The sequence below is a fragment of the Bubalus bubalis genome, chromosome 11 (genome assembly GCF_019923935.1).
Source record: "Bubalus bubalis isolate 160015118507 breed Murrah chromosome 11, NDDB_SH_1, whole genome shotgun sequence".
NCBI lineage: Eukaryota > Metazoa > Chordata > Mammalia > Artiodactyla > Bovidae > Bubalus > Bubalus bubalis.
This window is the reverse complement of record NC_059167.1, coordinates 21,069,401-21,090,666: the sequence shown is the minus strand read 5'-3', so window position 1 is coordinate 21,090,666 and position 21,266 is coordinate 21,069,401. Positions and strand designations below refer to the sequence as shown.

Sequence of the window (21,266 nt, the reverse complement as noted above, 5' to 3'; positions counted from 1 at the left end):
AGACAAGGAAAATTCACAACATTGCTATGGTATTTGTGGGACATTGGTTTCGGTGAATAAGGTTGTTTTCCCTTTATCTTTCACATTGTCAGTAACTTTACTATTTTAATACTGAGGAATATGCAACTAAGAATAGAAAATCAGCTTAGTTACTACTTTAACAAAAATCCTTTGTGTTTGCAAAATGTACCTGGAAATATTTCAGAGGGAAAATAGGGGGGGGAAAGTCAAGATAAAGTAATTTATACAAATACCTTTATTTTGTTTTTAAACATATATAGCAGTAAACATGTGAGACAGGAAGCTGCTTAAGTCCAGAGGGAAAAGGTTACAAAAGATACATTAAAAATATTTAGGTTGATAGCATGAGCATCCTTAACATCCTTTCTTAAAGAATAAGCACATTCTATACAAATGATTGTGACAAAGAATTTTAAAGTTCAAGAGCCTGTCACAGTAATGAGGTAAACCGTGGACAAGAGGAGTCTTGCCAGCTTCTCTCTTCTCCAATACTCACTGGAGTCTCATTCGTTTTTCAGGTGGGCCTTTAGTGCCCACTGTCTGTTGCACATTCTTTGCAGTCTCCTTCTCCTCAGATTTAACAGTCTCTGGTAGAGGTTCTGCCTCTTTCTTTGTCTGATCCACTAGACATCAAAAGCAGATTTTTTTGGAGGGGATGGTGGGTGGAGGGATAAGACCAGTTTAGACAATGGTTAATGTGAATGGTTCAGACTCTCAAATTCATTTAAACTACTTATCCCAAGTTCTAGATTTAGCTGTTTCATCAGGCAGATGTTTAAGAACCAATTCATTTTACCTGGTAAGACCCAAAACCTGGTAATACAAGCAAACTATGATACAACCTCAAATCACCTCAGCTTTTCCAAGCATCCTCAATACCTATTCATCCCACTCCAATTCATCTTTTAAATACTACTATAATCACCACAAAAACACCATCTTTTGGCAATTCAGCAAATCAAAACAAAGGTTAGGAGTAACAAATTGCCATTAGAGAGTCTAAAAGGACAAAATGACAATTCATCTCACATGTTATAGTTATTATTATTTCAAGTTTAATAAGAGTTATCAGATGAACCATACCTGGGACAGGCTTTTCTCCAGACTTCTGCTGTAAGTTTAAGAGTAGGGGAGGGATGTGGAGGAAAAGGAGAAAAAAAACAGGGAAGGTTAGCAAAGCTTTCTTCTTCTTGACTTCATAATTTTCATTAAAATTATACCTGCATGCAAATTATATAATAAATTACTTCATGAAAAAGTACTATCCATGTACCATAAAAAGTAAACTTATTTTCTACTTCTTATCCCCCAGTTACAAAAAGACACAAATGTAAAACTAGAACCAAAGAATCAAACATTTAAAAAAAAGAAAAACCTTGAACATCAATAAAGTCCTTTGTGTCTGCACTGAGGCTACAATATTTTTAAAAAGTAACTAAGTAGAATCCAATGAGAGGGAATAATGGAGCTTTTCAAAACTCCACAGACTTACTTGCTTAGGGGAAACGAGCTATAAGTAAGCAGAATGAAATCTGGATGACTGATTTTTAAAGTTGGCAGGTATCGGAAGTAAAGAAAGAGGTATTTTTCTCTGAATATAAGACTTCTGTTGAGTGAGTGCACTATTAGAAATCAAACTGCAGGAAAAAATGATGGGGGCACTAGGAGTCAGGAACAAGGTCAGATCCTTCATTCAGCACAGCAATTCTTTTACTTGAGTGGGCCCTGTCGTCTCTAGGATCTCTTTCCCAAGTTAAATGCTTTCAAACACTTTTCTCCTCCCCCGCTCCTTCTTCGTCCTCAAGGCTCACAACCTACTCTTCACCATCAGTCAAGGAAGGTGTCAACATCCCAAACTCTCTCCGTTCTGTTGCTGCTACTGCTAAGTCACTTCAGTCGTGTCCGACTCTGTGCGACCCCATAGACGGCAGCCCACCAGGCTCCCCCGTCCCTGGGATTCTCCAGGCAAGAACACTGGAGTGGCTTGCCATTTCATGCAGACATACATACATGAAAAATACTTCTCTATACTTCCCTGTCATCTCAGACTAAAAGTGTTCTAATAGAACACTTAATGCCTCTATTTGTTTTCTGAATTTCCTTCTGAATTTACACGCCCTCCCTAAGCTTTCTTTTCTATTCCTATGACTAAAGGCTTCAAAATTTTGTTATCACATGCTCCAGAGTCATGCTGCCCACTGCCTACCAACCCACTCCAACTACAAGTTCTGGGAACCACTACACTTAATAAGACCAAAACTGAGTTCCCCATTATTACCCACTGTACAGAAAAGGTTAACACAAAGGCCTGAGGCTTCGATCCTTAAAAGGGCCAGCTTGGAAGGTTGGCCTTTGACTGGTATCTGGAAACTTGGATTTCAGGAGGGTTCCCACCATTTCGTAATTGATAACGGCAGTTAATTATGCCTAGACTGTATTTACAACGCTGTTTTTGCTTCCTTCAAAGAATGTGGTGGAATTTTGGTATGTGCTAGGTGCGTGGGTGCTAAGTCCCTTCAGTTGTGTCCAACTCTGTGCGACTCTATGAACTATAGTCCGCCAGGCTCCTCTGCCCATGGGATCCTCCAGGTATGAATACTGGAGTGGGCTGCCAGGTCCTTCTCCAGGGGATCTTCCCAACCCAGGGACTGAACCCACATCTCATGTCTCATGCATTCGCAGGCAGGTTCTTTACCACTAGTGCCACCCGAGAAGCCCACATGTGTTAGGTAAAGGGCACCTGAAAAACCTCCCAAAACCTGGGCACCAAGTCTCTAACAGACTTCCTAGGGCAGAAACATCACAAACACATTGCTGCATTTTCACTGTTGAAACAAGAGTATATCCCGTATGACTCTTGGGTTATGGGTTTAAAATAGTGACTGAACACTGGACTATAGAGTTAACAATAAACTCTTTAGTGGAGCATATAAAGTTCTTTTAAATATGACTTTAATCCAATTTTTAAGTCTCATATTTCACCACTCTTCCCTTCATAAAACATGTAAAAGTAATCAAATTTCAGAGTATTTTCTGGTTTTTTTTTTTTTTTTTTTACAAGTACACTACAGTATAACTGATATGCAAAAATATGGCACATATTTGATATACACAACTTGGTGAGTCTGGACATATACATATACCTGTGATACCATCATCATAATCAAGGTAATAAACATATCCATCACCTCCAAAAGATTCCTCTTGCTCCTTTAGTTTGGAGTTCTGTGTGTTTGTGTGCGCGCATGCTAAGAACACTCAATATGAGATCCACCCTCCTAGCAAGTTTTTAAATGCACAACACCATATAGTCAACTATAAGCAGTATGCTAAACAGCCTATCTCTACAACTTATTCATATTCATAGAGCTGTAACTACATCCTTTTTACAACTCCTTATTTTCCTCTTCCTTCATCCTCTGGCAATCACTATAATGTTTCTGCACCTGTAAGTCTGACTACTGAATATTCTGGATACCTCATATAAGTGAAATCATACAGTATTCATCCTTCGGTGACTGACTTATCTCACTTAGTACAATTATCTCCCAGGTTCATCCATGTTACCACAAATAGTACAATTTCCTTTTTTGTCTAAGACTGAATAATATTTAACTGTATGTCTATCCCACAGTTTCTTTTTTGGAAGTTAATTTAAGAGTTTATTATGTTTTGTAAGTCTCATTTTAAAAACATCAGTCCATCAAACCATGTAGAAATAAGTACGCAAAAAGTCTACAAAACAAAACATACTTTAAACATGTTTAAGTAGAGAAGTTATCTGAAATTCTGGATTTTCAGTCACTTAATTATTTGCATTATTATGCAATGGCAGCCAAATAATCCTTAACTTCAGTTGGGGTAAGCCTCCTAAATCCAGCTTCATTGCAGATTCCAACTTCTATATTATCTTCTGTCATCTGCCCTTCAAAGCTTTCCTTTAGGGTTAATATGACTGTATGAATGGCATCTTCAAGTTCCAGATCTTCATTATATCTTTTCTCAAGGAAAGTTTTCCCATTCACATAGTTCTTTCCCATTGCTGTGGCTTTCCAGACAAAGTAAGCTCCAGATGGATCTGACCGAAATAAATATGGCCATCCTTCATTCCAACCACAGATAAGTAAAGAAACTTCAAATGGGCAAACACCACTTGACTGGGTGTATTCTATCACGGAAGCTACTCCCTGGACCAGCCGAGCTGTGGGAATGGGTTCTCGGTAAACGAGATAGCACTGTTGAGCTAGTTTTCGAGCTCTGTGCACAAGTCCCCTGTAATCTGGGCCCATGCCACTATACACCAAACCTATATGCTTGGTGATTGGTTCCACTTTGTGGACACTTCGCTCATCATACAGAATGGATTTCTGTTTCTTCTCAGTTGCCAAGACCATGCCACTTGCAGCTTTAATTGCCACTGAAGGAGCTCCTCCAGCTACAGCAGCCAAAGCATATTCTATTTGGACAAGTTTACCAGACGGGCTGAATGTAGTCAGCAAAAAGCTGTAACCACGCTCTGCCACCTTTACCCGAAGACCTTATCCCAGTTTCTTTATCCATTCATCTGTTGATAGACATTATGGCTACTTCCAGATTTTGGCTATTGTGAATAATGCTAAAATATTCACAATAATTATAAATGTGGGAGTACAGATAACTCAGATTCAAACTATATTACAAAGCCACAGAAACCAAAACAGTATGGTACTGGAATAAAAACAGACACAGAGCAAGGGAACAAAACAGAGCCCAGAAATAAACCCATGTTTATATGGTCAATTTACACCACACACAAAAATTAACTCAAATGGATTAAAGACTTGAATGTAAGACCTGAAATCATAAAACTCCCAAAAGAACAGACAGTAAGTTCCCTGACATCAGTCCTGGTGATGACTTTTTGGGTATGACACCAAAAGCAAACATAAACAAGTGGGACTATATACATCAAACCAAAGCGTTTCTGCACAGCAAAGTAAATCATCAACAAAATGAAAAGGCAATCTACAAAATGGAAGGGAATATTTGCAAATCTCATATCTGGTAAGAAGTTAATATCCAAAATATATAAAGAACTTATACAAGTTAACAGCATAAAACAAACACTTCAGTTAAAAACTGGGCAGAGGACCTGAATAGGTATTTTTCCAAAAAAGACACAGATGGCCAACGGATACATGAGAAGTGCTCAACATCACTAATCATCCAACACAGCACTGTAAAGCAATTACACTCCAATTAAAAAAAAAAAAGACAACTGGTGAGAATGTTAAAAAAAAAAGAAAAAGGACGGGAGGAACACTTGTGCACTAGTGGTGGAAATCTAGTGTAGCCACTATAGAAAACTGTATGCAGGTTCCCCTAAAAATTAGTAACAGAACCATCACAGGACCCAGCAACCCCATTTCTGGGTATATATTCAAAGGGAGTGAATACAAGATCTTGAACAGTTACCTGCATTCCCACCTTCACTGAAGCATTATTCACAAAAGTTAAGATACAGAAAACAACCTATACATCTGTCAACAGAAAGGATAAAGATGTGATGTGTATGTGTATGTGTGTGAGAGAGAGAACTATGTGATACACACACACACACACACACACACACACACAGGAATATTATTCAGCCATGAGAAAGGATATCCTCCCATTTGTGAAAAAACGGATGAACTAAAAGAGTATTATACTAAGTGTTGAATAAGTCAGACAGAGAAAGCCAAATATGATATCATTTATATGTGGAATCTAAAATATTCAAACTCATAGAGAGAACAGAGTGGTTCCCACCAGTGGTTGAGGGAGTGGGGGAAATGGGAAGATGTTGGTCAAAGGTAAAAGATGAAGTGAGTTCTGGAAATCTAATGTGCAACTTGGTGATTACTGCTAGTACTACTGTAGTATATATTTGAAAGTTGCTAAGAGTAAGGAGATCAAACTAGTCAATCCTAAAGGAAATCAACTCTGAACATTCATTAGAAGGACGATGCTGAAGCTGAAGCTCCAATACTTTGGCCACCTGATGTGAAGAGCGGACTCACTGGAAAAGACCCTGATGCAGCAAAAGACTGAAGGCAGGAGAAGAAGGGGACAACAGAGGATGAGATGGCTGGATGGCATCACAGATTCAATGGACAAGAGTTTGAACAAACTCCAGGAGACAGTAAAGGACAGGGAAGCCTGGAGTGCTGTAGTCCATGGGGTTGCAACGAGTCAGACATGACTGAGTGACTGAACAAGAGAGTAAAACTTAAATGAACTCACCATAAAAAAGAAATAGTAATTATGTGACATGACAGAGGTATTAGCTAATGCTATGGTAGTAATCATTTTGCAATATATAAGTGTATCAAATCCACAAGTTGTACATGTTAAACTTACACAACATTGTACACCAGTTATATCTCAATAAAGTTGATAATAAAAAGTTTATCCCTGAGTGTTTTTTGATGCTATTTTAAATGGAATTTTCTTGCTACTTTTACTGATAGTTTGTTGTTAGTATATAGACATGCAACTGATTTGGGGGTATTGATTTTATATCCTGAAACTTCACTGAATTCATGTATTGGTTCTAACAGTTTTTTAATGGAGGCATTAGGGTTTGCTATGCAAGCAGACAATTTTACTCCTTTCCTATTTGAATCCCTTTATTTTTTTGTTGCCTAATTTCTCTAGCTAGGCCTTCTAATACTGTGTTGAATAGAAGTATGGAGAATGTAATCTTTGTCTTGTTTTTCATCCTAAGAGAAAACGCTTTGTTCTTCCCGACTGAATATGATAGCTGTGGGTCTGTTACAAATGGCTTTTATTATGTTGAGGTGTGTTCCTTTCATACCTTTGTTTTTATTGTAACAGGATATTGAATTTTCCCAAATGCTTCTTCTGCCTCTACTGAGATGATTATGGGATTTTTATTCTTCATCCTGATAATGTAGTGTATTATAATGATTGATTTTGGTTTGTTGAACCATCTCTGCATCCCAGGGATAAATCCCACTTGATGATGATATATGATCCTCTTAATGGGCTACTGCATTTAATTTGCTAGTATTTCATTGAGAATTTTTGCACCTATTTTTACTAGGAATATTGGTCTGCAGTTTTCTTGTCTTATAGCATCTGTGTCTTTGGTATCAGAGCAATGCTGGCCTCATAAAATGAATCTGGAAGTGTTCCCTCCTCTTCGGTTTTTTTGCAGAGTCTGAGAATGGTGTTAATTATCTTTAAATGTTTGGCAGAATTCACCCATGAAGTCCTCTCTTCCTGGACTTTTCTTTGTTGGGAGGTTTAAGATTACTGATTCAGTTCTCCTTACTCATTATTGGTCTGTTCAGATTTTCTATTTCTTAATGAGTCAGTCTTTGGTAGGTCATGTATCGAGGAATTTCTTATAGGTTAACCAATTTCTTGGCATATAAACTGTTTACAGTAGTCTCTTATGATCATTTTATTTCCATGGCTTCAGCAGTAATGTCTCAAATTTTACTTGAGTCTTTTTTGTTAGTCTAGCTAAAATTTAGTCAATTTTATCTTTTGAAAACACCAGCTCTTAGTTCCTTTGCCTTGTTGTTGTTTGCTTGTTTTTTAAATTGAAGTATAGTTGATTTAAAATGTTGTGTTAGTTTCTGGTGTACCATTGATTCTTTTCTATTATTTTTCTAGTCTCTATCAGTAGAAGTTAAACAACACATTCCTGAACACCAATAGGCCAAAGAAGGAATAAAAAAGGAGAATCAGAAATCATATGGAGAGAAATGAAATTGAAAACATATCAGAATTTACAGGACAGCAAAAGAAGTACTATGAGGGAAGTTTACAGTGATAAAACCCTTCATTAAAAAGAAGGAAATATCTCGAAAAATATAACTTTCCACCTCAGGAAATTAGCAAAAGAACAAACAAGGGATTTTCTTGGCTTCTGAGTTTATTTTCATGTTTTTGTTTTGCATTTTCCGTTTCCCTTTTCTAAATCAGCACTGCCCCCCCCAAAAAACGTGAGCCACAAATGCAACTATATATGTCATTTTAAATTTTCTAGTAGTCACCTTTTCAGAAACAGATGAACTTTAATATTTTTAACCAAATGTATTTCAAATAGTATTCTAGACATATAACCAATAATTTTAAACTAGATATTTTATACATATTTTTATGTACTAAGTCCTTGAACCCAGTATGTCTTCCACACATATCACAACTCACTATGGACTAGCCGTGTTTCAAATGCACACCACCACATGTGCTGAGGGTCTATTATACTGTGTAGGTCTAGATGTTCTGCCTCCAACATTCCTAGTATATACTATGTACTCACAGAATGAATGGTCAACCACACCTAATCTCTTATACTCTGTAGTCACTACTCAGTATCTTACATACAGCTGTAATTCATTGATTTATTTATTCAACAGACATTGTTTCATCTTCAAGTGCAATTCATGAGATTTCTCTAAACTGACTTTTCTGAGTTCTAACTGGGCCTCTGCTCCCTTCAGTACCGTATCACCATTCCAACAGCACATTTCATCCAGTAGAGTCAAAGAAGGGGGAAGGGGAGGTCTGTTTTAAAATCATCTCAGGGTGTGAAAACTCTCAATCAGAAACTACCCTTGAAAATCTCTTAAATACGCCCTCAACAAGAAAAACAGTATCTATGACCTTAAGTCTAAGTATCTAAGTTGTATCCGACTCTTGCAACCCCATGGACTGCAGCCCACCAGGCTCCTCTGTCCATGGAATTCTCCAGGCAAGAATACTGGAGTGGGTTGCCATTTCCTTCACCAGGGGATCTTCCTGACCTGGGATTGAACCTAGGTCTCCTGCATTGCAAGCCAATTCTTTACCAACTGAGCTATGAGGGAACCACATCTATGACCTTGTGTGTATATAATCCTGTAAAGACAAATAAGAGCTGAGACAAATCATGAGAATAACATGTTCACATATCCCATTTCACACCTACTTCTCTGCCAAAGCTCATTCAGTAGACCTGCTATTGCTGTTGGAATACCCAAAGTAACATAATAAAATTCATTTTAATTTCAACACCAGTACGACATAAGCCTATTTATTTTTACTCCTGCCTCCTCCATTTGTTATGCAAAACCCTCCACATCAAATGTGCTATTGTGTTACAAAAGTTTAAACTATTCTATCATTTAACAACTTAAATATCCACTATATTCAGGCTAGAAGGTAGCATACAGCGTGACAGCATGAGTTCCAAATTCTAGTTTTGTTACCAACACTTTCAGCAACCTTCTGAATATATTATCTATAAGCAGGCCTCACAGTCTGTGAGGATTCCATAAGGAATTAAACTTCAGAGCACAGAATAGTATTAATTAGATTCCCTTTATCCATTTTTTCCATTAAGTCCTTGAAAAACTTTCGATTCAGTTTTTATGTTTAGATCACATCCGAAACAGTTCTTACTTAAAAATTAAAATGTCAGGAAAAAGTGTTGAATCAAAATTAGCCACATGTATTCTCATTACCTGCACAAATTTGGGTGGAAATTTTTGTCTAAGATCTAGGAGCAAAGCATCCACACGCTGTCTCTGGAAAATAGAACTTGGTTCTTCTTTCCTTTTGACTTTAGGTTTGACTTTATCTATTAAAATATGAAGTCCAAATCAAAACACTAATTACTTTGGTGCCTTATATTTTACAAATCTTTGTCTGCCACAAATACATTCAAATTTCATTTTTTTTAATGGCTGCTATTCCAAAGGCAATACCCCCAAATACATTAAACATAGCATAAGGACAGAAGCATTCAAACTCCCTCTGAAATGAGGTTAAAATTCTAACATTTAAAAAGCTGACATATCTTTTAAAGATATTTCAGTTTTAGCATGGATAGACACTGTTCTTACGTTTTCATAATAATTATGAAATAATTAAATAATTATGAAAAACTTTAAGGCTACATTTTCCATAATTATCTAACATGTTCTGATTATGTCTGAAATTATCTTATGTTTACTTTAAGTGTATTAAATTTGTTTTTCCCACAAAACCTAATAGGCACAAATGGAAAATGTAATTTTCATAAATTTAAGTTACCATACTCAATTATGAAGACTATAATCCACTAAAAATTAGGACAAACCAGACAACAAAAGATCATGAAGAGAGAAAAGAACTTACAAGAAAAATTCTGAAATTAAATCACGTGTGGGAGTTTTCCTGAGAGGGGAATGTGCTGGTGGGTTGTTTCCAAAGGATGGGTTCCAGTTAAGTTTTACTTCAAATACTTCATTAGAGGAAAGAGCTCTTGGGAGAAGTTTATTCAACTCATGCAAACTTTCCTAAGTCAAATGTTGTTGCCAGCACCTACTATCAAGAATAAATACAACTACATCTCAAAGACCCCCTATTCCACGGGTCTGAATTTTATTTCAAGGCTACCTTTTCCATAGTAATTCATCCTAAGTTGCTATTTCTCTAAAGAGAAATGCAGAATATAGGTATACTGCTGTAGATATGTTTCTAGAAGTATTTTTATTGGCAAAATATGGTACAGAACAAGTAGTGGATTAGCAGCTATGGAAACTAGACACCTGGCATCACAACAGGTGGTCATATGGAAAAATCAGAAACAGACTGGTAATGGAGATATGGCTTTAAGAGCACCTCCCCTAGTTCAAAGACTCAGATTTAGGTTCCAGGCTTCAAGATGACTCAAGAGTTAAGAAAGAAGGAAATATCATCATTACTCTTTCCTCATTATTGATTTCCCTTATGTTTTCTAAATATTTTAAAACCTTGAATCAACTTATCAATAACGTCACTTACCAAAGAGATTAAAATTTATACCTGCTGTTGCTATGGGAATGCTATGACTACCACGTCTAGTTGCAAGAAACCTAGCTCTGACAATGTTATCATCCTATGAAATTTTCCTATTAGAGGTAAAACACACCAAGAAATCACTGATAGCCATTTTTCAAAAGAAAAACAGCTTCATCCTCCAAGTAACAAAAAGTGTTTTAGGAGGGTCCAGGTGTCCCACCTACCTTGCTCTTCGTGATCTTTGAAGTGCCACCAATACCCTTTGGAAGGGTGATATCGACAGTATGACATAGCTTCATCAAAAGCTGACTGAATGCCATGCACTGCAGTAAGCTGATAAAGGGAAACCCAATTATGAACTTTTCATCAGTCATCCATAATTTACAAAGTAACTACAAAGTATTACATGTGCAAAGACAGTAATTCTTCTGTTTTTCAGAACCTGAATCACTATGTATCTGGGGCTGTGGTATATACTTTGAACATGGAGCTGGCCCACAGGAAGCAATGCTTAAGACATTCTAATGGTCAACACTTTATTCCAAGGGAGAGGAGTTCCTGTTTAATTCTTGGAAGCAAGGTAGTTCAGCTAGAAGTTTTCTGTAATGTTTAAAGAATGTAAAGACACTTACCACTCTAGAGTTTATAACTGACCCCAAGTCTGGTGCCTGATAGATCACTCCAGCAATAATATAGTAATCAGCCAGTGGGATAACTAAAGCAGTGCGAGAAACAAATGTTTATTAATACAGCCATGCACACAAACTGCTAAATACACTTCCTTAAGAACTAAAGTTTGACATTTTCCCATATTAAAGCTTAAGGTGGGATTTGCCAATTCCTGTTTTTGTAAATTAAGTTATATAGAAAAATCAGCACACCCCTTCATTTGCATCATCATCTAAGGCTGCTACAGCACTAGGGGAGTGGTCTCAGAGACCATGAGGCCCGCACAGCCTAAATACTTAGTCTTTGCGATGTGGACCATCACAGAAGTCTGCTAACCTTTGCTCTAGGAGCAGTGCTTCTTAAACTTACTGATCATCTGAATCATCTGAGTATCTTGTTAAAATCAGACTCTGAGTAGTAACGACAATGCATTGCTAACAAATTCCTAAGTGATCCAATGCTGCTGTCAGTCAACCACACTTTGGGGAATAAGACCTTAGAGCACGAGAGATTTAGGGTCCAGGATGAAGGTATCAGACGCACTGAACTTGGTTCTGTGCTCCAGTCCAAGGTTCTAAGGAATAAAACAGCTGCTAGTGAGGCTGGTGTCATCGTGGGTCACTTCTGTACCTGGAATCCTTCCATTATGGAAACTGTGTACCTGGGGAGGGACTCTGATCTTTGATTTTGAAAGTTAGTTTGGATTCTTGACTCTGGAACCACAACTTCATTAGCAAAGTCATTCTCTGGAATCAACACCAGGGTGAAGGTTGTTCTCTAAGATCTTGAAGAGAGTATGAGATTTAGGAGATGTAGCTGATCATCTCTGGAATGAGTGACTAGCTCTTTGATTCAAATCAAGTCTGAATTCTATACTCTTCATACAATTTCTAAAGCAAGTTTTTATTTGGTAACATAACCCAAAGAAGACTTTTGGTTCAATGTGTCGATGACCGTTTTCAACTGATCTTTTATGAATCTGGTGCAACTGCATCTACCAGGAATTAAACATGATTTCTTTCTGAGAGACTAGAATTTTGACAGGCATGTAGAGGATGTCTACATGATCAGCCCTCAATAAAAATTCTGGACTCAAGAGTCTCTAAGGGTCTTCCCTGAGCAGACATCTTACGCACGTGGGGGTGCATTTCACTATTGGAGGGAGGGTGGACTTGGTGTGGCCCCTCACAGAAGGGAAAGCATGGGAAGCCTACACATGGATTCCTATAGATCCCTAGAACAGAACCCAATCCAAAAACGTAAGAACATACAGCTCAGGAGTCAATATATTATGGTATTTTAAGAAGAAAATAATACCTGAAGTTTACACATTTTACCTTGAGTAGGGGACTGCCGCTGTTGCTTCCGAATGATAAAAAGAATGGGCTCTTGAGCATGTAAAAGGATGTATTCCACTCCAACCATCTGACTGAAAACAGGAGACAAAAATTCAGAGATCTATGAATGCCCTACAAACAATTCTGCAGAACATTCAATTATATAAAAGCAGAGCAACATTGTAAATAGGATAAAACTGCCTATGTGTGATATTAAAAACTGGCTGTTCAATAGAACTGGCTGTTTTTCCCAGGTAGGTGGAGCACAGATAAAGAAAGATTTGGTTTTTAAACAACAATAAAATTTCTCTATAAAAATTCATGATGAACTTATATTAGAGCATTTTCAGTCATGAAAGTACACTGAACTTACATTTCAAAAAAGGCAACCAAAATACCCACGATGCTTCTTGACCAAAGAGATCTACAAATATATATAAAATATTAAAATATACATGAGCACTATATCTGTCTTAATTATATATCTCTACTATATATTCTACCCAACCAGAAAACATCAAACCTTAGCCTCACCTCCAACAAATTTTCTCCTGACATACTATATTTAAAAGCAACATCAAGATGCTTCAGTAAATGTACATATTTACCTCACAACAAAAGCTATTTAAAATACCAGAAATTTAATTACCTGGAATCCACGCTCCCCATGTTTAGCTGACAGATGAAAAACTCTATTACCCAGTTGTTTCAGAAACTTTTGTATCAGTAATAAATTCTTAATTATTTAGCATTTGAAGTCTGAAGAATCTTGCTTTGTATTTGTATGGCTAAAATTTTACTTGTCATACAAAAAAAAATTTCTATAAATGGCACTATGGTTTAAGACATTAAATTAGATGTAGAGGAGATAATAAATACAGTTACCTGGTTAAGGACAACAGAGCTGCATTGTTAAAATCAATGACATCTACATCTAAACTTTATACTGCATTTTAAATGGACTATAATATAGGAAGTTATAAAGAAAAGACTTCCTAGGTTACAAGTGACCACTAATAATTCTTTTGCATGTCAAACTTGTACAAACAAAACTCCGGTTCTTCCAAAACTTCTACTCTGTACTTCATGATCCACAGCTGGAAAGAAATATTCATTACAAAATCTGTAGCTGGCAAAGATGCTACCTTCTTACTAATAACTTACTTTAAGTGCTCTAAAGTTAGCCTCTGCATTTTGACCACTTCGTTATTACATGTCCTGTCATAAAAAGGATTACTTCTTTCTGAAAAATAATCCAGGACACTTCCACTGTTCAAAATAGGGATCCAGGAACTGTCAACCCAAGAGATTCCCAGCAGATTATCTTCAAAAAAAAGAAACAAAATGATAAAGGATGAGAAAAGAGAAAAAAATCCAATCCAACAAACATTTATTATGCATATAACATGGGAGGCACTATGAATATAAGAATGTCATGGATCCTAAACTATATACCCTCACAGTCTAACAGAAGTGATAAGTATGCAAGAAAACAATGACAACACAACATTAAGAACTATAATAAAGATGTGAATAAATATATTATGGGAGCACAGTAGAGCGAGCAGAATACCTCACCTGAGGGAACAGAAATGACTTTTCCTGGGGTGAGGAGAAGGTGGGTTTTAGCAGGTGAGTTTTAACATGATATGTTAAAGAATAGATAGAGGCTCACCATGGAGAAAAGAGAAGCAAAGCAATTCCAAGCAGAGAAAATGTAAATACAAAGGTAGGGAAATATAAAAATACATGATTTAAGGTTTAGTTGAAGAAATTTTAAGACTTGAAATCTAGAGAAGTCTTTATTGGAAATCCTGAGTTTTTATAATGCTGGCAACTAATTCAAAAATTTTCAAACAATACTCATGCCAAAGAAAACACATCCACTGCCACTAGTTTGAGATGTTCCAGTTAAAGAGACAGAAATAAGTTAGGAAGCTATTATTATAGATGAGATAATAATGATGTAAAGGGGGCAAATGAAAAGTTGGATGCCCTTAATTACAGCCATACAATGTCATATTTTAAAGAATTAAACCTTAAATTTTTCAAAATGGAAAAAGAAAAAGACAGACATGGAAAGTAGGGCTAGACAGCTTTAATTGAGCTTTTACTGGTTAACAGCTACAATGTTTCCTAACACCGACAGTACCAAGTCCCACTAGGTGTTAAGTCATGAATGTCAAACTGCCTATATAATACTGGTTGAAGGAGGCAGAACTGAAAACTTCAATCTCTTCTAAACTGTACTTATTTCTGGCATCTATAAAGAAGTCAGACCTAATTCAAGGTGACAAGCAATTTAGAGGACAATGAATCAAATTGAAAACACAATTACACAAAGGTAAAACATGCTGTGTACATTATAAAATAAAGGAAGAATAGACGAAGGATGTTAATGACCAAATAATCAGTAGAGATCACTAAGATGGCCCATCATAAATGGACCATGCCATAAACAAATATTTAACAGGCCAGGAAAAAACATTTTCAGAAAAAGAAAGGTTTTCCAATGAAAAACAACTAAAGATAATCATTTTCAGCTTTAAACACTACAGTCCAGTTACTAAAGTTGTTTTCCTTAAACTTTCTCACATTTTTCTTTTTTATTTACTTAGGAACAATTATATAAAAGCATTTGCAGAATAACAATTTGAGGTTGGTTTCTTCTTTACATAGTAACTATGTCTATATGGTGTTATAAGTTATCGCAAACCATTATAGTATCACAGATCATTTTAGCATAGGCAGAAAAATAATCTGCAGAAGCAAATAAATGTATAATTATAGATTCTTCCTATCCACAATTATAGAGTGTTAATAGATATGGGCATGAGGCGATGAGGACCTAGTGGAAGGCAATGGCAATATACAGCAAGATAAAAACAAAAGAAACATTTTTAGGAGGGAAAAGAGACAATTTTCTGAATGACCAATTATAAAGTCAGCGAGATTGCTGCTGCTGCTGCTGCTGCTGCATCACTTCAGTCGTGTTTGACTCTGTGCGACCCCATAGAGGGCAGCACACCAGGCTCCCCCGTCCCTGGGATTCTCCAGGCAAGAACACTGGAGTGGGTTGCCATTTCCTTCTCCAATGCATGAAAGGGAAAAGTGAAAGTGAAGTCTCTCAGTCGTGTCCGACTCTTAGCAACCCCATGGACTGCAGCTCACCAGGCTCCTCTGTCCATGGGATTTTCCAGGCAAGAGTAGTGGAGTGGGGTGCCACTGCCTTCTCCAGTCAGCGAGCTTAGGAACCAGTAAATGATTTATGAAGGTGTAATGAATTCAGCTTGAATACACTGAGTTTACATATGGAATCAGACTCTCAGTAAAAATTACAAATGTCATCTGATCCAAGTGACTGTTCAGTAAATTCTCTCAACAATTTTCTTCATCTGGCTGTTTCTTGATCAGCAATTTTATGTCATATTTTCCTCATTTAGTAAACTAGTCAAAGATAAAAAGTAAGGTGAGTATGACCTGGAAATAAATACAGAGAACAGTATTTACCACTTTTGAACACTAACAGTACAGACACTAACTACTTTACCCAACAACTCAAGATTGGTACTATTATTAATATTAGTTTACAAAAGAAAAATCTGAAACACAGAAAGGTTAACTTGTCAAGGTCACAGAACCACTAAATGGTAGACTTGAGATTTGAAACCAGGCAGCTCAGCTCCAGAGCCCACACACGTCTACACTTGGCGGCCTCAAAATCAAAATACTGAGTCAGGAGAATTTCTGAGAGAAGTCAGGGCTGATAACACAGATTTGGAGACCACTAGTAGAACAACGAGTGCTGTCCTGTAGAAGAGGTAGTCTAATCAAATTCATTTCCTCTTCTCCACTCCTTTTGCCAGTATCACATCTAATCTTCCAAGTGTCACTTGGACAGCAGCCTCCTTAAGGGGCTTCCTGTCTCCAGATCTTCTCTCAATCCTATTCAGCCTTAAAAATGCCACTTATACGTTTAAAAAAAAAAAAAAAAAGATTGATTTTATTATTTTTGGCTCTGCTGGGTCTCTGTTGCTGCGAGCGGGCTTTAGAGCAGGGGCTACGTTCGCTGCAGTGCATAGGCTTCTCACTACAGTGGCTTCTTTGTTGCAAAGCACGCCGGCCCGCTAGCTGTGGCCCATGGGCTTAGTTAGTTGCCCCATGGCATGTGGAATTTTCCCAGACCAGAGATCAAACCTGTATCCCCTGGATTGGCAGGCAAATTATTAACCACTCGACCACCGGGGAAGCCCAACTTGTACATTTTTGAGTGAGAGCTGCATAATACGTCATGATATTCTATGCAAAATTTAATCATGTCACTTCTTACTTAAAGAGCAGCGGTGCATCTACAGTCTAAAAGAACAAGGTCCAAATTCTTTATTTCACAATCTAGCTCCAGTATGCCTACTTTACTGCCCACAATTCACCATCACACAGCGGAATGGCACAAGGAACAAGTATTGACAACTATAAGACTTCAGGCGAGTTAACCTCCCCATGCCTTACTTTTCTTATCTATAAAACAAGGATTACTATGTCTGTAAAAGGTTTAGTACATTGTAAAAATCCAGTGTCAATTATGATGATGGTGGTGGTAGTGCTGACAGTCAATTTCATTTAAGATTACTATGACTGACCTTATTTCTGGCTTAACCAAGGCTATCCTAGTTTGGGCCTCTTTTTTCTTTTTTTTTCTAGTTTATACACTTTTTTGGAAAAAATAGAAACCTCTTTCTCAAAAGGGTATAGGTTTACCAGAAAATTCAAAGGGTCATGTTAGATTAAACTCATTTCAAATGTTACTAATCTCTGCAAAGTCTTTCTCCAGTTTGCAAGGTAGAAATAATGGTTTCTTTCTCTATGTTCTCATAGCAGTTTCTATATACTTCAATTATTAATAACCCACAAATACAAATGTGTTCCCATTAAATGCTGACTTTTTAAGAAACTGGGGCTGTGGGTTACTAATCAAAACTAGCACAGGATCTGACTGGTAAGAGTTAGAAAAAGTTTATTAATTCATGATTAAGGGCTAAAGGTAAGTTACTCTACTGGTCATAAATTTACACATACTCCAGTATCCAAAGATGTTCGTTTACAAAATAGTTAACTGGGTGGTGTGTGGCTGTAAAATAGAATACCTTAGCTCTCCCACATAGAAACTACCTAAGACCACAGCCCAATAAAGAGAATACACTACCAAAACAAGCAGACTCCAACTACTACTTACCATCTCCACTGTTACCACCCTCGTCTGAGCTATCCCCAAATCCCCATTCATTACAAAAATGGCCTTCTAACTAGCCTCCCTAATTTCACCATTGCTCTCCTGCACTGTTCTCAGCAGCCAAGGTGATCATAAGAAAAAGTAAGTTACATTATGTTCATCCTCTTTGGTCTGAACCCTCCAGTGGTTCTCCGTCTTTCACTCAGAGGAAAAGCCAAAGACCTTACGACAGCCTACAATTCCTATATGACCACATCACCAATTCTCTCTGACCTCCTCTACTTCAGGCCTCCTCACTCACTCGGCTTCAGCCATACTGGCATCCTTGCTGTTCTGACACACCAGACACATCCCCACCTTAGAGTCTCTGCAATGGCCTTAACAAATCTAAATAAAAAGTGAAAGTGAAAGTCGCTCAGTCGTCTCCGACTCTTTGCGACCCCATGGACTATACAGTCCATGGAATTCTCCAGGCCAGAATAATGGAGTGGGTGGGTAGCCTTTCCCTTCTCCAGGGGATCTTCCCAACCCAGGGATCGAACCAGTTCTCCCGCTTGGCAGGTGGATTCTTTACCAGCTGAGCCACAGGGAAGTTTAAAGTTATGAAAACTAAACAGTCTGATAGACTTTTTATTTTTTATTCAATTGCAAGCGACAGCGTGTTAACATGGCCCTAACAAAGCTCTCTGACAACAAGCGAGTAATGAAATTAGGTACTTGATATTCTTACTTATAATGAAAGAAAAACATATAGTAAGCATTATTCAGAAATGCTGAAGATCACTAGACATTTTGACAATATATGTGACAATATATTTGCAATGCATGTGCCAGACTCCAATATGGTCAGTAAAGAAAAAGGAATATCAAACGTCAGGATTAAGGCGGCCCCCAGGCCAAGTTCCAAGGATGAACCAAACCCTGTCGGCGGCTTATTACCCTACCCGCTTCTCTACCCAAAGGCCGTTCCTTCACCCGGATAGAGAGCCCCAGCCAATACTGATGGAGAGATATGTATGTAGAACAACACCGCAGCTATCAGGGCTCAAAGCCCAGGGCTTCTTCCAACCCCCTTCGTTTTAACGTTTCTAAGAGACTCCTGAAGAACTGCGAAAATCTAGGCGGTTTTCCGCCAGATTAGAGCTTCGTGTCGTTCAGAAAAAAAAACAATCACAAGAGCCTGGCAGACATCATAAAGGAAACAGAATTTTGCCCTCAAGAGCTATAAATCCCTAAACCAGGCCCCAGACAATCAGAAAACAAAGGATGATAACACAGGTTACCTCGGATATCCACCGCCGCCATAACTCCGAAAGCGTTCTCAGGCCCTTCTTCCGGCTCAGAGAAAACGTCACAACTCAGAGACGAAAGAGGTTGCAGAGCGAGCGGAAGAACGTCGAGGAAGAACCAAAAGAGGGCGAGGCAGGCAGATGAGGGGGTGGAGCGGTGAAGGGGAGTGGGCGGGACTGAGACCGAGTGGGCGGGGCTAGGAGGCGGAGTGGGGAGGGGAGGAGGGGATGGGAGAGCCTTGCTGGAAAGAGCTGCTGCTCCTGCTAGATCGCTTCAGTCGTGTCCAACTCTGTGCGACCCCATAGACGGCAGCCCACCAGGCTCCCCCGTCCCTGGGAATCTGCAGGCAAGAGTACTGGAGTGGGTTGCCATTTCCTTGTCCAATGCATGAAAGTGAAAAGTGAAGGTGAAGTCGCTCAGTCGTGTTCGACTCTTAGCGACCCCGTGGACTGCAGCCTACCAGGCTCCTCCGTCCGTGGGATTTTCCAGGCAAGAGTACTGGAGTGGGGTGCCATTGCCTTCTCCATGCTGGAAAGAGAGAGCAGATTCAAAGAAAGGAGAGGTAGAAGCAGGAGATGCTATCGGGTTAAAAGTTTGGAGACTTTGAGAAAAGAGGGACTGAGCAGAGGCCTGCCCAACGCCCATCACTGAGGGATTCGAAAATTCCACCTTGATCTGTGATCGTTTTAAAAAAACAAATTCTGATTGTGCAGAATTGGGGGTGGTAACATTTTTAATTTTAAAAACTGCTGCTGGCGTATTCAGTGAACTGCTCAGTTTAGGAGCCACTGTACTGTTGTTAGTCGCTCAGTCGTGTTGGTTTCTTTGCGACCCCGTGGACTGTAGCTTGCCAGGATCGTCTGTCCATGGGGATTCTCCAGGCAAGAATACTGGAGTGGGTTGCCATGCCCTCTTCCGGGGGATCTCCCCAACCCAGAGATCGAACCCAGGTCTCCCACATTGCAGTCAGATTCTTTACCGTCTGAGCCACCAGGGAAGCCCAAGAATATTGTAATGGGTAGCCTATCCCTTCTCAGGGGATTTTTCCCACCCAGGGATCAAACCAGGGTCTCCTGCATTGAAAGTGGATTCTTCACCATCTGAGCTACCGGGGAAGCCCTTAGGGGCCACTGACCATTCTATTTTTCACCCTACCTCAAGTGTGTGGATCGGAGGGACTAAGCCGGAGGAATTTGACAGCTATTAGATTTATGTAACTAAGCCCATTAAAAGTCTAAACCATTGAAGAAAATATTACATGCCTTTGAGACAAAATTTTCACAAGACAAGCCTTCCAGCACAAAACATTAACAAGAAAGGGAATACCCTGGGTCCCTGAGTAAAGACCTAGTGTCCAAATTCTGGGTAATCTGGGCTAAATAGCAAGATGCCTTAGAGGGAACAGTTCTGGAATGGGGAAGCTATAGGAAGTCTTAGAAAGATTTGCAAGCTCCAGTGTGTCTCCATAAAAGCAAAATGTTGAGGATATTTGCAAGCAAGACACAGATCCCAAGAAGAGAACCCCAAAATCTGAAGAAGCCCTTTTGTATGGGGATGAAGTGTTAGTGCCTATATCTTCTCCAGAATTTAGGTAGTGTGAAGGTTCCCCCAGAATTTAAGCACAGAACAGTGGTAAGGGGTGGGGGGTATGGGGGGTGGGGGGCAGAACGGCCATGAATTTACTGGAATTTTCTATGTTATAGACTGGGAATTCAAAACTTTTAACTCTAAGTGACATAAAAATATATGGCTTTGTTTAACTCCAGTTTTTGAACTGGGATTTTATGCTTGAGATGGTATGTATATGTGTCCCAACAAAAGTATGCACACACACACAGCAGAGTTTTGTTTTCAAAGGAGGAAGACCTGGTGGGGCCTGGTTGAGGAGGCATTCCAAAATAGGGGTTATCACATCCAAT

The 21,266-nt window shown here is 38.5% G+C and overlaps 2 protein-coding genes across 4 annotated transcripts; both read right to left on the bottom strand.

The window, feature by feature from the left end:
• Positions 1-238: 238 nt before the first annotated feature.
• Positions 239-19,489, bottom strand: MED6 (mediator complex subunit 6). Of its 3 annotated transcripts, none has more exons than XM_025295275.3 (9): positions 19,341-19,489; positions 13,992-14,151; positions 13,201-13,251; positions 12,828-12,919; positions 11,454-11,536; positions 11,046-11,154; positions 9,522-9,637; positions 1,105-1,132; positions 239-644 (listed from the first exon to the last, which is right to left on the bottom strand). In XM_025295275.3, exons 1-9 carry the CDS (start codon positions 19,360-19,362, stop codon positions 514-516), a joined length of 792 nt encoding a protein of 263 aa, XP_025151060.1. In that variant the 5' UTR covers positions 19,363-19,489; the 3' UTR covers positions 239-513. The 3 variants fall into 3 exon arrangements, with proteins under 3 accessions (XP_025151060.1, XP_025151061.1, XP_006048615.1); XM_025295276.3 differs by having other exon boundaries at positions 1,105-1,129; XM_006048553.4 differs by lacking the exon at positions 13,201-13,251.
• Positions 3,437-6,409, bottom strand: LOC102396933 (proteasome subunit alpha type-2). Its single transcript, XM_044925519.2, has 2 exons — positions 6,403-6,409; positions 3,437-4,558 (listed from the first exon to the last, which is right to left on the bottom strand). The coding sequence occupies exons 1-2, from the start codon at positions 6,407-6,409 to the stop codon at positions 3,843-3,845; spliced, it is 723 nt and encodes a 240-aa protein (XP_044781454.2). The 3' UTR covers positions 3,437-3,842.
• Positions 19,490-21,266: the final 1,777 nt, after the last annotated feature.